Source organism: Aulonocara stuartgranti (assembly GCF_965226115.1).
Source record: "Aulonocara stuartgranti genome assembly, chromosome: 13".
Classification (NCBI taxonomy): Eukaryota; Metazoa; Chordata; class Actinopteri; order Cichliformes; family Cichlidae; genus Aulonocara; species Aulonocara stuartgranti.
This window is the reverse complement of record NC_138949.1, coordinates 29,831,470-29,847,084: the sequence shown is the minus strand read 5'-3', so window position 1 is coordinate 29,847,084 and position 15,615 is coordinate 29,831,470. Positions and strand designations below refer to the sequence as shown.

The 15,615-nt window shown below is 40.2% G+C and overlaps 1 protein-coding gene across 2 annotated transcripts in view; it reads left to right on the top strand.

Moving 5' to 3' along the window:
- LOC309720171 (uncharacterized protein) overlaps positions 1 to 15,615 on the top strand; it is a 90,488-nt gene that overhangs the window by 35,879 nt on the left and 38,994 nt on the right. Inside the window, exon 1 of one of the 2 annotated variants that reach the window (XM_082556815.1) lies at positions 11,881 to 12,052. The exons of the other annotated variant lie outside the window; for it this stretch is intronic. Coding sequence (XP_082412941.1) covers positions 12,041 to 12,052 — 12 coding nt within the window. The 5' untranslated portion in view covers positions 11,881 to 12,040. Of the gene's footprint in view, positions 1 to 11,880; positions 12,053 to 15,615 lie in introns of those variants that run through there. 2 annotated transcript variants of the gene reach the window in all.

Genomic DNA, 15,615 nt, shown 5'->3' with positions numbered 1-15,615 from the left:
CAGACCCCCAAGTGTTTGACACCTAGCAATAAATTACAAAACAATAAGGGAACACAATTAAAAGTGACTAGTTCTGCCCACAGAAAGACACAGCTGTGAAACTTAAAAAGGTAATGAGTGCATGCATGTCTGTGCATTTAGCCCTGTAGCTTACCCATGCATCTTGCTAAGCCTGCAAGCATTAGCTGATAACTTAGCGCTCCACCGTCTTGACCAAATATGGTCACATCGGGCTCTGAAAACCCAGCAATAAGACTTCAAAATCTAACTCCTCAGTAGCAATGTCCATCTCTTACATACCCTCTGTGGTTTTATGTTTCCCAGCTGTCCTTGGACAGGAACATTTTTAATGGGCGTGGCTTACAGTTTGGGACAAGGGTGTAAGAAGTGCAATGTTTCTGTTGATCTACTTTTATACTGCTTTTATGCTTGTGTTACTTGCATTTTAGTGCATTTTTTTAACTACAGCCTCTAGTCAGTCCACTAGTTTTAATGAGGTAATATAAAAGAGAAACAAATTCCAAATGTCTAAATTTGTTTAAACTATTAACAACTGAATTATGTTTAATTCTGAGGACTTCAGCAGATGGTTTGGGAGTGTGTCAAACGTATGCTTGTTGTCAGTTTTAGTCCAACATCCCTACATGCACTTATCATTTGACAACAGTAAAAAGTGAAAGAGAAGTGGGAGGGAAAAGCTGTGTAATTAACCCACAAAGTACACTGTCGACTTCAAAAACCCTCTTTACTTATTCCTTCCTCCGTCCCTGTCTCTATCTCTCTATCTTCATCTCTTGCCGCTTCTCTGAAGTCCGGTTGCAATATCAGACAGGCTAATTAAAGCAGCACGTAATGAGGCGGTGGAGGGGAGGAAGAAAAGGAGGAGGAGGAGGAGAACAAGGAGGTGGAGGATGAGGAGGAAAGGGGTGGGTCAGAGGGAGAAGCTGAGAAGAAAGAAGTCATGATTCGAGGATGTCAAACTCCTATTAAAGGAACTAGCTCCTCAGACAAGCAACTGATTTCCTGTTCCTCTGAGCCTCACTGTAGCTCTGTGTTTTGGAATTAAGCAATTCAAAACAGGCGTAACAGGACAAAGACACACATATTTTGATCGCTTCAGTCCATGTAAGAAAAGAGAAGCCGGTGATGCCTGCGGGGTGTTAATTAAGACTAGCATTAAAGTTAGAGTAAAGTAACGTGTAGCCTAAGAACCTCCCTGGAGATGTAGAGCCAATGTCTGCAACATATGAATCCACTCATTTTAAATTAGCTGTGAGAGAAAGGTGCCTGCAAGGGGGAAACCTATGTGCATTTTGCTGTGTTATATTTGAGAGTGGAATTGATTTCTTGAAACAGTTGTGAAGATCAAATGTGAACACAAGACAAGCGGATAGGTCAACTAAAACAGCAGTCCCCAACCTTTTTTGCGCCACGGACCGGTTTATGTCCGACAATATTTTCACGGACCGGCCTTTAAGGTGTTGCAGATAAATACAATTCACTAGCTGGGCCCACATCCTCATTTTAGGTTTGACAGTGTTTTAGTAGGTAAAGGTGAATGCTTGGACATGAATTGAGCTGCAGTTTGGGGAAGGCCTCGAAGAGGACTGGCAACGGCGCCCGGGCCCGGCAGGTCCTGGCAGAGGGAGGGTGGGGAACGTAAACGAGAATGAAGAGCTTGCAGAACTGGGGGAACCTATATAGACGACAACCGGAAGGAGCGTGTTTGGAGGCGTGGTCCTGCTCCTGAAATTCTGGTACATAATCTCCAACAAAATAAAACCAGTACCGGTATCAAAAAAAGGAAGATTTATTCATAATACACGGGAACAGACCCAGGGAAACAGGGTTAACGATAAAAACCATACCCCCCCCCCCCGATAAATACCCTGAAAAAAAGGGACACTCTTTTACATTGCTCCGTACTTTTGAATTATGTTTCTATTTTTTTTTATAGTTTATTGTCATTGTCTTTCTCTTTGTAGCTATTTAATATTTATTTGTGGCTTTTTTCATTGGGTCCATTCTGTGTCTGTTTTTTAAATTCTGATTGTGGTCATTTTGAGTCTCAGTTCTCTTTTTGTGACTTATTTCTGTAGTTGTTTCTCATTTCATTTTATGGTTATGCATTCATTTTGTTTCTCTTTTTGGTTCTGGACTGCTTTTGGCCAATGAACTATTCCTGTGGTTGTTTCATGTTTGAGTCATTTTAAGGCTATATAGCCACCTCACTGCCTTCTTTTGGTTTCTATTTGCAGACATAAAAAAAAAATACTTCAACATAAATTTTCTTCTTTTTGTTGCCACAATAGTTAAATAGTTGTTTTGTATTTCTTTGGTATTTTGGCTTTCTCTGAAGGCACTTTATTGACATTTTGTATCTCCCTTGGCATATTTTGGACTCACTTCCATTTCTCTCAGTTGCTGCATTGTATCTTTGCAATTGTTTTTTTTTTTGTTTTTTTTTTAATCTTATCTTTTTGTGATGTAACTTTATGGCTGCTTTATATGTCTTTTTTTTTGTCAAATTTGCTGCAATTTACTGTCACTTTAAGGTTTCGTGGTAGGCCATTTGTCATGCTTTTGCATTCTTTGTGGTAATTTTGAATCCCTTTAAAGCACTTTTGCTTCTCCTTTCAGTCATTATAGTCTGTAGACATTTGAGGTTTCTTTGTAGAAATTTTGCAGCTTGCATCTAGTTTATCACTTTACATCTCTTTGCAGTCATTTTGTGTCTGTTTTTGGAGATTAGGACTGTCTGCATAATCATTTTCAGTTTCTTTGTGTCCATTTTTTTGCTACTTTGCTAGGATTTAAGTGTATTGCAATTTAGCATCTCATTAGGGTAATTTGTGTCTAATTATGGATAATGCACACCCATTTTTCTGTTTGTAATGATGATCATTTCTTTGTGGCCATTCCATTTCCATTTTGTCAGTAGCACATCCTTTTAGTTACTTTTTGTCTATTGATTGGCATTTTGTTTTTTGGTCATGCTTTGCAACACATTGTGTTTATTTGATGTAATTTTATATAGTGTTGCTGTTCATTTGACCATTTTCTTTTGTCATTTTGTGTTGCTCTGTTGTAAATGCATGCCTTCCTTGGTCATTTTGCACCATTTCATGGACAATTATGGCAATTCTGCTTCTTTTTTAAGACAATTTTTTGTCAATTTTGGTTGTCTTTGTAGTCATTTAGAATCTCTTTGTGCTCATATTTCACTTCTTGAGTGATTTGGTTGTTATTTTATGTATTTGGTTTTTTTTAAGTGTCTGCATTGCCATTTTACCGTGTTATATTATCATTTTTTTTCTTCTTATGGTAATTTCCTTTCTCTATGTGCCGATATTTCCTATCTTTTTGTAGTGATTTTGTATCTCTTTGTGGTCATTTTCTGGCTGCTTCTGATTGTTTAATCTCTGTTTGGTTGTTATGTGTTTGTGTCATGGATCATCTTCAGTAGGCATGTTTAGTAAGTTATCCATTGATGTAAACCACAAAGAGGTCCTTTGCGGTCTTGGTTCAAGTGAAAATCTGAAGAAAAAAAAATGTCTCTGAGTGATTTTTGACTCGGCCTTGTCTCTGCCGCATGGCTGATGATGAAATGACTTGAAAGATGAGAGACCGCCAAAGAAAGACGGAGATATGGAGAGGCAAGGGGAAGAGACAGAATAAGACTAAGATAGGAGACACATAGATACACTGAGACAATAAGGAGGATGTTATTCCTGCATCATTACTTCAACACCCATTCTCCCTCTACTGTCTCATCTTCTCTTTTCATTATTATTCGCACTCCCTCTCATCTTTTCTTTCTATTATTCATCCTCTCTCTTCATGTCTCTATCATTAGTTTTTATCTCTCTGTCTCTCTTGCTTTCTGTTGTTCAGACACTCAGACAAATGAGCCATGAAATATTCGCCATCAAGACACAGAGAGAGTTTCTGAGTGTGTGTATCTCTGTGTGTGTGGGTGGCAGGCTGTGCACATGAGAGTGGGTGTTTGTGTGCATTATGACTTTGGCTTTAAGTCTGTCAGGTCTACTAGCCACTCTGGAAGGTAGCCCACCTGCGTTTGATCCGACTTCTGTGATCCAAAAAGTAATTTGGCAGGCAGGAAATCAAATTGGCTGCTAAAAATTGTGAATCTAGTCATGGCTGCACAGCTGACCAGCCAAGGAGAGAGGATGTTTCACGGAGATCCTAGCCAGAAATCTCACAAGCAAATTTACTAAATTAGCACAGAAGATTGTGTTTTATTGTTTAATAAAACACAATCATCCCCTAAACCTGACTAGTTGCTATGTAAAGATATTCTTGCAGGAATTATCCCTGACCACAATATCAGGTTTTGCTGAATCATCAAAAACACGTAATTTTCTCTGTAGGTCCCTAAAGAAAACAAAATATCGTTATTTTTAATAAAGGGTAAACACTCATCCAATACCAAATTTATCTTAGAAACATTTTCCTCAACTACATGTTAAGCTGCAGGCTGCTGTGCAGAGTAATTTTTGCATGTGCAGCACAGCCTCTACGTGTTACAGCATTGAAGAACAAATATTAATTAAGCACCTCTGAAAGACATATAGTGAACAAACTTGCAATTTAGGACATTTTTAACAAATATTTTATAACAAAAAAGAACTGCTAACTAAAAAGGTGGACAAAGCTTGCTGAGGAATTAACATACCATTTGTTAGGCATCTAAAGGACCCCCCCCCCAAAAAAAAAAAAAAAATTAGTTTTGGCTAAAATGTTAGAAATGAAAAAGTTGTATTTTCTAAATTTGATAGATAAGTGAAATGACATATACACCTTGGATGAACATTTTAAAGCCCATTCATTTAAACTTTATTAGAATAGAGGATTATTAAAAAATTGTAATGTGAAAAAATTAGATAGAAAAAATATACAAAATATTATTAATAGTTGCTAACATGTTTCAAATATTAGTAAAAAGAAAAAGAAAGAAAAGGGATGAATAAAGTGATAAATGAGACAAAAGAGCCAACACCACAGGTGAGCAGTTGCCATGAAATGACAGTGGCAGAGCGGGACAGTTTCTGTACCGCTCCCTTGCTGTGACCATTATGGTACAGAAACTGATGTCTCACTCTGTGTCTGTGTGGCAAATAGTCAAGTTTTTTTTTTTGATAATTCAGCTATATGATTTCTTTATAGTTTAGACTGATTCCCACATTAAAGTGTACCTACCATGAGGTACCATGATAACCTTCAATTAATGAGAAAATAAATCTGATACAATTTATAAAAGAACATTTTTTCAACTGTTTTGAAAGCTAAAATACCAAAAAGGTAATGGGTAGTTGTGTTCTGTTGGTCAAATATTTACAATTAAAAACAGTAGACTCAAGCAGGATCTGCAAGAAAGGTCTACCAGATAAATAATACTGGTGGTATCTTCAGCTCTATGACCAAGCACTTATAGGTTGTGCTGGGTAGGCAGACTTGGGGCCACTGACCACTCCTTTACTACAAAGCGAGTGCAGTGGACGAATTGCAGCCTCAAAAACAAAGATTCAGACATCTGTTTATAAATAACAAACCTATGGAATAATTTCAAACAACTCCAGGGTATGGCTGTCTATTCAAAGCAGGCTTCAGGAGTCAAGGTTCAGCTAATATAACACTGGCAGAACATTTTGATCTGTTTGTTAAGGCTCATTTTAGTAATTATCACTCCACTTCTACCATAAAGACTGATACATAAAATTCCCATGAAGACAACCCACAACAACTCTTCTTGTTATTGTTCAGTATTGTTTTTCAGTTTGAGCACGAACTATTAAAGTGCTCCAATTATATAACTTCCCACTGCATACTTTCAAATGGTTTCTGCAGAGTCGGAGGTGAGCAGGTATGCTCTTGGTGGAGGGACGGTGGAGACCGAAGCAAAGAACAATTTGCATATTCATAGATGCATAGATCTGCACATATTTAAGGGGGTGTAGAGATACATTGAAGCCATTTTCAGGCACAAAGGATTTTCTTTAAGTGTGTAATTTCTATGAAAGAAAAGGTTTAGAGATGCAATCAAGTGAACCTCTTGTTTCCTTGTGGTAAACATGTAGGTGGCTAAATTATTAATAATTGCTGCCTGAGCTGTGATAGAGTTATGGGATAGATTTCTGGATCAATAGATTGAAAATATCAAATGATGAATGATTACACTCTTGTTTTGTGTTTTCATATTAAATTACTCCATATTAAATTAGTAAATCAAACAATTTTTGTGGCCTCTGGAGCTCCAGTGCAGTTGTTAAGGAACTAATATATATCTGTATAAATATATAATTTATCATCTAAGATGGGCACGAAGAAAATTGCCAATCTATATTTAGATCAAGCATAACTATGGCCCAAAAAGTTCTGCAAATTTATCAAATGGTCAAAGAGCTTTAGTTGCACCAGCAGCAAACAGGACGCCTGCTTTTTTCTCTTAAATTTGGCAGATTTACAAATATAAAGGAGGGCAGCAGGTATGTAAGTTATGTCACTTAAGAGAAGCTGAGTATGAATCACTTTTTGTTTTACAGTATCCTTATTGTGATAAGTAAAATATTATTTATTTAATGAAATGTCTGTTAAGAATTCAAAAATATTTTGGACCACTGACAATAACAGAATGAAACAGATGTTTATTCATGTTAACGCTTATAAGTTAGCTACCATTTATTCTGAACCTTGTAGATTTGTTTTATAATAATATAATAATCTAAATGATGTATTTTAAGTTTCATTGAAATATTATTAAAGAAATATAATACAGATCTATAGAATTATTTATTTTATAAGACAAACTGAATTTTACTGTTAAAAAGGTGAAATATGAGTAACATAAAAATGCTACTTGCACCATAATGTAGATGTAGTCTTTCATAAAAGTATTGATACTGTCATTGACATTTAGGTCTCACAACCCATATGGAAAAGATATATATAAATCTTATAAAGTTTGTATCTGTCTTGTGCGAAACTTATATGAAAAGCATACAAGAGTGAAAACAGATATAAGATCCCTTGAAAAATTATATAAATGAAACTTGTATGTTTTGGATACTTACTAAAACAATATATGAAAGTAATGAGAAAGTGGCCACTTTCATGAGTAAATCATATAAGCCTTACATGATTCACTATATGAAGTAAGCCAAATCTTATGCAAGTCTTTTATACGTTTTTTCTATTTCTTTTCCATATGGGAAAATAATGTATACGAAATTTGACTTTATAGAAGTAATAGTGTCTTCAGGCTGGGTTTTGTTTTTAAATCTGTGATGAAATAAAAAAATAACAAAAATAAATCAAATTCAGTCTTTTACAGAGACCATATATCAGATATCTCTGTCTCTGTATCATCCAGAAATATTAAAACCTCTAAAATATCAAATTAAATCTTTGTGGAATATTTCTGTCGTGCATTAATGGCTGCCACACATTATCCCAGAGACCTGTTGATGTTTCCGCAATTACCTGGTTCCAACTGAGGTCAATCATAGTTCTATAATGAGGTAATGTCCCATTAAGATAATTGGGTTAATTTGTTGCAATTAACAAGGTACTGCAGGGACAAAACAGTGTGAGTCAACCAGGGGACAACAGTTCAATAAATGTACAAAAACATTTCAAAGTCTGCAAAGTTGAAAAAACAGCTGATTTGCAAAACCATTGTAAGGATAGCCTGTTCAGGTTTTAATCCCCTGCTGGGATGTTCGAGCACAGAGTAGGATGCAGTATTTATCATCCACAGTATATAAGCTGCTCTTTGGGGGTGCTATTGTCTAAAGTAGCCAGGAACATCAATTTAAATGTGTTTGCAGCACATCCCCATTCCAAATGTTACACATCCTCACCCTGTTTATGCAACACAACTTATAAAAAGTGCATAAAATCTGTTGTGGACATGAAGCCAGAGGCACGTCCATATGTTTGACATCTTTAGCACGACATCGCTTCTGAGGTTAAAACTCCTTATGTGCTGTGGGTCTAAAGAAGTTGTTGTCAGTTTAAGGCTCTATAAAGTCGTGAAGCACCCTGGCTCTTAATACTGCTTGTTTGTGTATTTCTGTGTTTGTTTTTTTCCCCCCATTTGATGGAAAAGACCCAAAACGTGTTTTAAGTCCCAACTTTTCACATGCTAATACTTGGAGAGAAGCTTTCTCACCAGGTAACATACACGGTAAGGCTCCTGAATACCATTTTGCCAGATGAGTCAAATTTGCATAATGATGTCGTTGGCATAATCTCTCGATTTGAGAAGAAGGGGATTCATATCCTTTTTGGGACCACTATTTTCCCACTTATTTTACTTTGATCCATCCATCCATATATTCATTCATTTTCTCCCATTTATCAGGGTCTGGGTTGCAGGGGCAGCAGACTAAACAGAGATGCCCAGAGCACCCTCTCGCCAGAAACCTCCTTCGGCTCATACGGGAGGATAATGAAGCCTTCCCAAGTCACCTGAGAGACATAATCTTTCCAGCATGTCCTGGGCCTGCCCCGGGGTCCTCTCCCAATTGGTTATTCTCTAAAACACCTCCCATGGAAAACGTCCAGGAGGCATCCTAGTTAGATGCCACACTACAATGCAGGAAAGCAGTGGTTCATGCAAATCACTGAGGGGAGCCCAGGAAGCTAATTGCCCCATTTGCATCTGCAATCTTATTCCCACCTATGGACACAGTTTGTACTCATAGATGACATGACACTAAGTGGGGACAGAATCATAGATTTGGTTTGGTTGTGTTTAGGCACTTTGTCTACTTGGTTACGTTTAGCGAAAGGGATTTGGATATATATATATATATATATATATATATATATATATATACCTGGATCCCCCGTAGCCGGTTACCAAGATTACGTGAAATACCCTCAGAAGGTCTGCTAGATGATGTTAATGCAGCACTACGGGCAATACCTACAACCACGATTACCGACACTAACAAGCTGATCTACAATACGGCAGCAGTGATCAGTGAGATGCTTGGCCACAAGTTGAACAGCGACAAGGGGCAGTACCCTCCATGGAGAAGGAGGCTAGAGGGCAAGATCAAAGTAGCACGGAGGGAGGTTAGCCAACTAACGGAGTTGCAGAAAGGTGCGACAAATAAGGTGCCTAAGAAATACAGCAAGCTGTCCATACCTGAGGCCTTGGAAACTGCCAAGCAAAGACTCACAGCCTTGGCCAGCCGCTTGAGGAGGTACACCAGAGAGATAGAAGGCAGGAGAATAAACCAGCTGTTCTCCACAGAACCAGCAAAGGTGTACTCTCAGTGGCAAGGGAACAATAAGAGAACAGCACCACCAAGGCTGGAGATGGAGCAATACTGGAAGAGCATATGGGAGAAGGATGCAACCCATAACGGCAATGCTCAGTGGCTAGAGGATCTGAGGGCAGACCACAGCGACCTCCCTGAACAGGGTCCAGTAACCATCACAGTGGCAGATATCCAAGAAAAGGTCTCCAGTATGAAGAGTTGGACAGCACCAGGGCCCGACATGGTTCACGCCTACTGGCTGAAGAAGCTGACTGCACTCCACGAGCGTCTGGCAGCACAAATGAACCAGCTGCTAGTTAACGAGAGACACCCGGAATGGCTAACTGAAGGCCGGACGGTCCTGATCCCCAAGGACCCCAAGAAGGGACCGGTCCCCTCCAACTACCGACCAATAACCTGCCTCAGTACTACATGGAAGCTCCTGTCAGGCATCATATCGGCTAAGATGAACAGGCACATGGGTCAATACATGAGCGGGACACAGAAAGGAATTGGCAAGAATACCAGAGGCGCAAAACACCAGCTACTGGTAGACAGAACAATCAGCCGAGACTGCAAGACCAGACTGACCAACCTGTGCACTGCCTGGATTGATTACAAGAAGGCCTATGACTCAATGCCCCACAGCTGGATACTGGAATGCCTAGAATTGTACAAGATCAATGGGACCCTAAGAGCCTTCATCAGGAACTCAATGGGGATGTGGCGTACAACACTAGAGGCCGACTCCAAGCCCATAGCACAAGTCACCATCAAGTGCGGGATCTACCAAGGAGATGCTCTGTCCCCACTGCTGTTCTGCATAGACCTGAACCCCCTCAGTGAGATCATTAACAAGACTGGCTACGGATACCGACTACGGAACGGAGCAGTTGTCAGCCACCTCCTGTACATGGATGACATCAAGCTGTATGCCAAGAGTGAACGAGACATCGATTCACTGATCCACACTACCAGGCTATACAGCAATGACATTGGAATGTCGTTCGGACTGGAGAAGTGTAGTCGGATGGTATCAAAGAGAGGGAAGGTAGTCAGAACTGAGGGGATTAAACTACCAGAAGGCAACATTGCAGACATAGAGGACAGTTACAAGTACCTGGGGATCCCGCAGGCAAATGGGAACCATGAAGAGGCCGCTAGAAAGGCTGCAACCACCAAGTACCTGCAGAGGGTCAGGCAAGTCCTGAGGAGTCAGCTGAATGGTAAGAACAAGATCCGGGCCATCAACACGTACGCGCTGCCCGTGATCAGGTACCCTGCTGGGGTAATAAGCTGGCCAAAGGAGGAGATAGAAGCCACTGACATAAAGACAAGAAAGCTCCTTACCATGCATGGAGGGTTTCACCCCAAGTCCAGCACCCTGAGGCTGTACGCTAAGCGGAAGGAAGGGGGCCGGGGACTGGTGAGTGTCAGCACCACAGTCCAGGATGAGACAAGGAACATCCAAGAATACATTGGGAAGATGGCCCCAACTGACCGAGTGCTCAGTGAATACCTCAGGCAGCAGAAACCCAAGAAAGAGGAGGGAAACAAGGAACCATCATGGAAGGACAGGCCCCTGCACGGTATGTACCACCGGCAGATAGAGGAGGTGGCTGATATCCAGAAATCCTACCAGTGGCTGGACAAAGCTGGACTGAAAGACAGCACAGAGGCACTAATCATGGCAGCACAAGAACAAGCTCTGAGCACAAGATCCATAGAGGCTGGGGTCTATCACACCAGGCAAGACCCCAGGTGCAGGCTGTGTAAAGATGCCCCAGAGACTATCCAGCACATAACAGCAGGGTGCAAGATGCTAGCAGGCAAGGCATACATGGAACGCCATAACCAAGTGGCCGGCATAGTGTACAGGAACATCTGTGCCGAGTATAACCTGGAAGTCCCGAGGTCAAAATGGGAGATGCCCCCAAGGGTGGTGGAGAATGACCGAGCTAAGATCCTGTGGGACTTCCAGATACAGACGGACAAAATGGTGGTGGCTAACCAACCGGACATAGTGGTGGTAGACAAACAGAAGAAGACGGCCGTAGTGATCGATGTAGCGGTTCCGAATGACAGCAATGTCAGGAAGAAGGAACACGAGAAGCTGGAGAAATACCAAGGGCTCAGAGAAGAGCTCGAGAGGATGTGGAGGGTGAAGGTAACGGTGGTTCCCGTGGTAATCGGAGCACTAGGTGCGGTGACTCCCAAGCTAGGCGAGTGGCTCCAGCAGATCCCGGGAACAACATCAGAGATCTCTGTCCAGAAGAGCGCAGTCCTGGGAACAGCTAAGATACTGCGCAGGACCCTCAAGCTCCCAGGCCTCTGGTAGAGGACCCGTGCTTGAAGGATAAACCGCCCGCAGGGGCGTGCTGGGTGTTTAAATATATATATATATATATATATATATATATATATATATTAGGGGTGCAACGATATTCGTATCGATATTGAACCGTTCGATACAGTGCTTTCGGTTCGGTACGCATATGTATCGAACAATACAACATTTGTAATTTATTTTATCAACTTTCCTTCCGACGATGCTGTCTGTGTTGAGCGCTCAGTGAATCTTCGTTCGACTACTCCGCCTAGGCTGCACTGTCGAGCGCAGATCCACTGAGCGCTCAACACAGACAGCATAGTCAGAAGGAAGAGCGCAGGGCAAGCTAGCAAGACACATGGACCTCCCCCACCCTCATTCAGATCTGGCGTTTGGAATTATTTTGGTTTTCATGTGACGTATGACCCTGAAGGTAAGCAAGTCATGGACTAAAGTAAAACAGTATGTTGGATGTGCCATGCAATGCTCAATTACATGGGTGGGAGCTAGTGTGTTAGCGCAGTTAGCTCGTTAACGTGTTGGCTGTCTAGCCCCACACACGGGGCGATCGGCGGTAGCTCGTTAACGGAGATTTGCCGTGTTGTGGCGTTAAGGTCATTTCAACGAGATTAACCTGAAAGCACTAGTGGGAACACAACGAATATGACTGAACATTTACACTGACATCATCCTAGTGCAAAGACCAAAACAACAAGCATGCTACTAACTTTAGCCGAGTCATTTAGACAGCTGTTAGCACATGATTCTCCTTATGCTGCTGAGAATATAGCCCAGAAGAAGCGGATAGTATAGCTTTTATTTTGGAAAGAGACATTTCTCTGTAATAAACTCTCTTTTCCAAAGATGAGTGATTCCTCAATCAGATACAGGGCTTGCAATATCGCTAGCCCGACGTCCTGGAGCTAGCGATTTTTTTTCAGTCGGGCTACCAAAATCTATCTCTGCCCTGCCCGTCGGGCTATTGTAGGAAGGAAAAATATATGTCAATGCTTTTGCATTCTTTCAGAAATGTAGCTAGGTAATTATGTCATTGGCATCTGTGAGCCACTGTCAATATATGACATATTGAAATCGCGTTTGAATTTGCGCTTGTTTTTTTGCTTTCACTTTGCAATCGTGCGAACTGTGTATAGAGAGCGACAGCACTGATCTGTGAGTGATGATAATTTGCGCACCAATTCCTCTGACATCGTCTTATTAATCGTTAGCTTACTATGCAAACATGACAAGTGAAATCTCCCACAGCAAGCTTAAACATGTGAGGTTGATTGCGCAGAGAATCGCTGAGCTTATGTGAGTGCGTGTGTAAAAGCAGCAGGATATATATATTTTAGTTCTGCTGAGCCAAATAAGACAGGTCAGGGTGAAGAAGTGACAGCCAAAGAAAAGCTTACCACAAAACGGAGAAGTTATGACAAATCAGACTATAAGGCAAAAAGAAAGTGCAGCTTTATGGTTTCATGGACAAAATAATTTCTGTGGCTGCAATATGACGAACTATATAACCAGGGCTGCACATAAGTGGTCCGCAGGTGCGCATTCGCTGTCAAAATAAAAAACACGCACAAGGGTTAGGGTTAAATTTAAAAACTGTACTTTTGAGTTAAAATATAAATTTATAATTTTAATAAATGAAAAATTAAAAAGGCATGAACATTTTTTTTGTATCGAAAAAATATCGAACCGTGACACCAAAGTATCGAACCGAACCGAACCGTGAATTTTGTGTATCGTTGCACCCCTAATATATATATATATATATATATATATATACACACACACACACACACACACACACACACTCTTCAACAACTTGAACCACATGATAAAGAGCAAATTTCTTCCATTTGCAAAGAGGTTTCTCCTCCTTTGTTAAATGGTTCTGTGAAAACACCAGCAAGCATATTGAAGTCTAGTTTACAACACAAGAAGATGAAAAAAGTTGATGGTAAGTGGCTAACCTCTAAGTGGAAATGAGTTCTGACCAAGGCTACGTCCACACGTACCCGGGTATTTTTGAAAACGCAGATTTTTCTATGGGTTTGCACCTTTCGTCCACACGAAAACGGCGTTTTCGGTCACTGAAAACGGAGATTTCTAAAAACGCCGGCCAGGGTGGATATTTTCGTAAACTCAGTTTTTGCATTTGCATGTGGACGAGAAAAAACGGAGAAAACGCAGCGTCAGAGGTGTGCGCCTTTTTTGACGTCACACTGTGCGCCACGTTATTGTTTCGGTGAAATTAATTTCTACAATACTGTTACTGTTAATTTTACTCTCTCTTTCTTACATATACACACACAGTTACTGTCCCTCCACACATACGACTCGGTTCTGCTTCTATGCCCCAGCTTTGTTTACTATTTCCCACCGAGGCTTCTAGACTTCTGATTGGCCAACATTTCTACACGGTTAGGAATATATCGCCACCTGTTGCTTTGGCATGTTCCTAGCAGCGTTTTCCTTCATTTCTGCGTTTACGTGTGGACGGGATTATTTTTTTAAATGAAAACGGAAAATCTCCGTATTCAAAAATACCCGTGTACGTGTGGACGTAGCCCAAATATCAATATGTGATAACTTGGAGGTAAGAACAATTTGTCACTTTTCTGTGAGAGACATTAGGTTGGATCAAAACATTTCAGTATCACTTCGGGCCACCAGGTGTGCATGTTTTACAAAAATACCTTCCAGTGTCACAGTGTCTTTGTTCTAATTAGATGAATGTCAGTCTGTGCTGGTTGCATGAGTCCTTAATTACCACTTCAGCATTCTCTACAAACTGGAACTCTCCACTTCAGAGATCCTGCGTGTACTGTACCATATTTCACAATGTTCACATTATTTTGACACACAATGACAAAAATATACTCAAGGACAAGCATTCACACATTATTCTCATGTGGCTTATACCTATTTCTAGACCCATAATCATTCCAAATATACAGAAGCCTAAAGATAATGGGCTTCTAATTTAAAGCATGTATAAATAAACAGACCAGGTCATACTGTGTATGCCTCTTGTAATTAGTTGTACTCTTGGATTTTACTTCTAGTAAACTGCCAGCAATGGTGGCTTTGGAGCCATTTTGGCACTTATTTTTTGGCACATCTTCACGCAGGAGAACTTGTAGCCATCTGATATTCTCTAAATCTACTAGTTGTTATTTCAACCACGAAGCTGACAAATGTTTTTCTACTTGGCTGCCAGTATGAATGAAGCAAACACTCAAACCAAAGTACATTTACTTGGCTGCAACCTTTAATGTCTAACTGCAGAAAGCATCCTGTCCCACCAACACAATAATAACCACATTTGTAATAACCAAGTAAACCGAGTAAGATATCCTTATACTAGCCTGTCTTAGCCATAAACACCAAATAATATAATGCATTTCTGATAATGCAACAAACAAACATAATAATAATAATAATAATAATAATTTATAATAATTTATTCATGCAACCTATAGAATAACTTGGATCCAGTTTCACTGCTTCTAAAAGTTTGCAATCGTAAAAAATAGACATCAAGTTGTGGGTGTTGCAATGATCAGGTGGTTACTTTATTATTTTATCTCAGTGTATCAGTGTCTTCTTTGACTGACTGTAGTTGAACTTACTGTGTGATGTAATGACACCAAAGATGATGATGACCATCTGATGATGTATCAATTCAATGAGGGAAGCAAACAAACAAACCAAAAACACGAAACAATGCAAAATATCAAATCAAAAGCTTATTTTCAAAGTTACCAATGGTCATACATGGGTTCCCAGTCAGTAAGGCAGATGATTCTGGTGAAAGGTCACACGTGAGCAGAGTCACACTATGAAAAACATGCAAGAAAAATTTAAAATAGGGGAAAAAACCCCACATGGGATAAATACTGGGAAAGAAAAACACAAGGAGTCAAATCTAGCTCAAGGAATATCCACTTGGAAGCTTGACTGGACAGTGACAAGACAATCTGG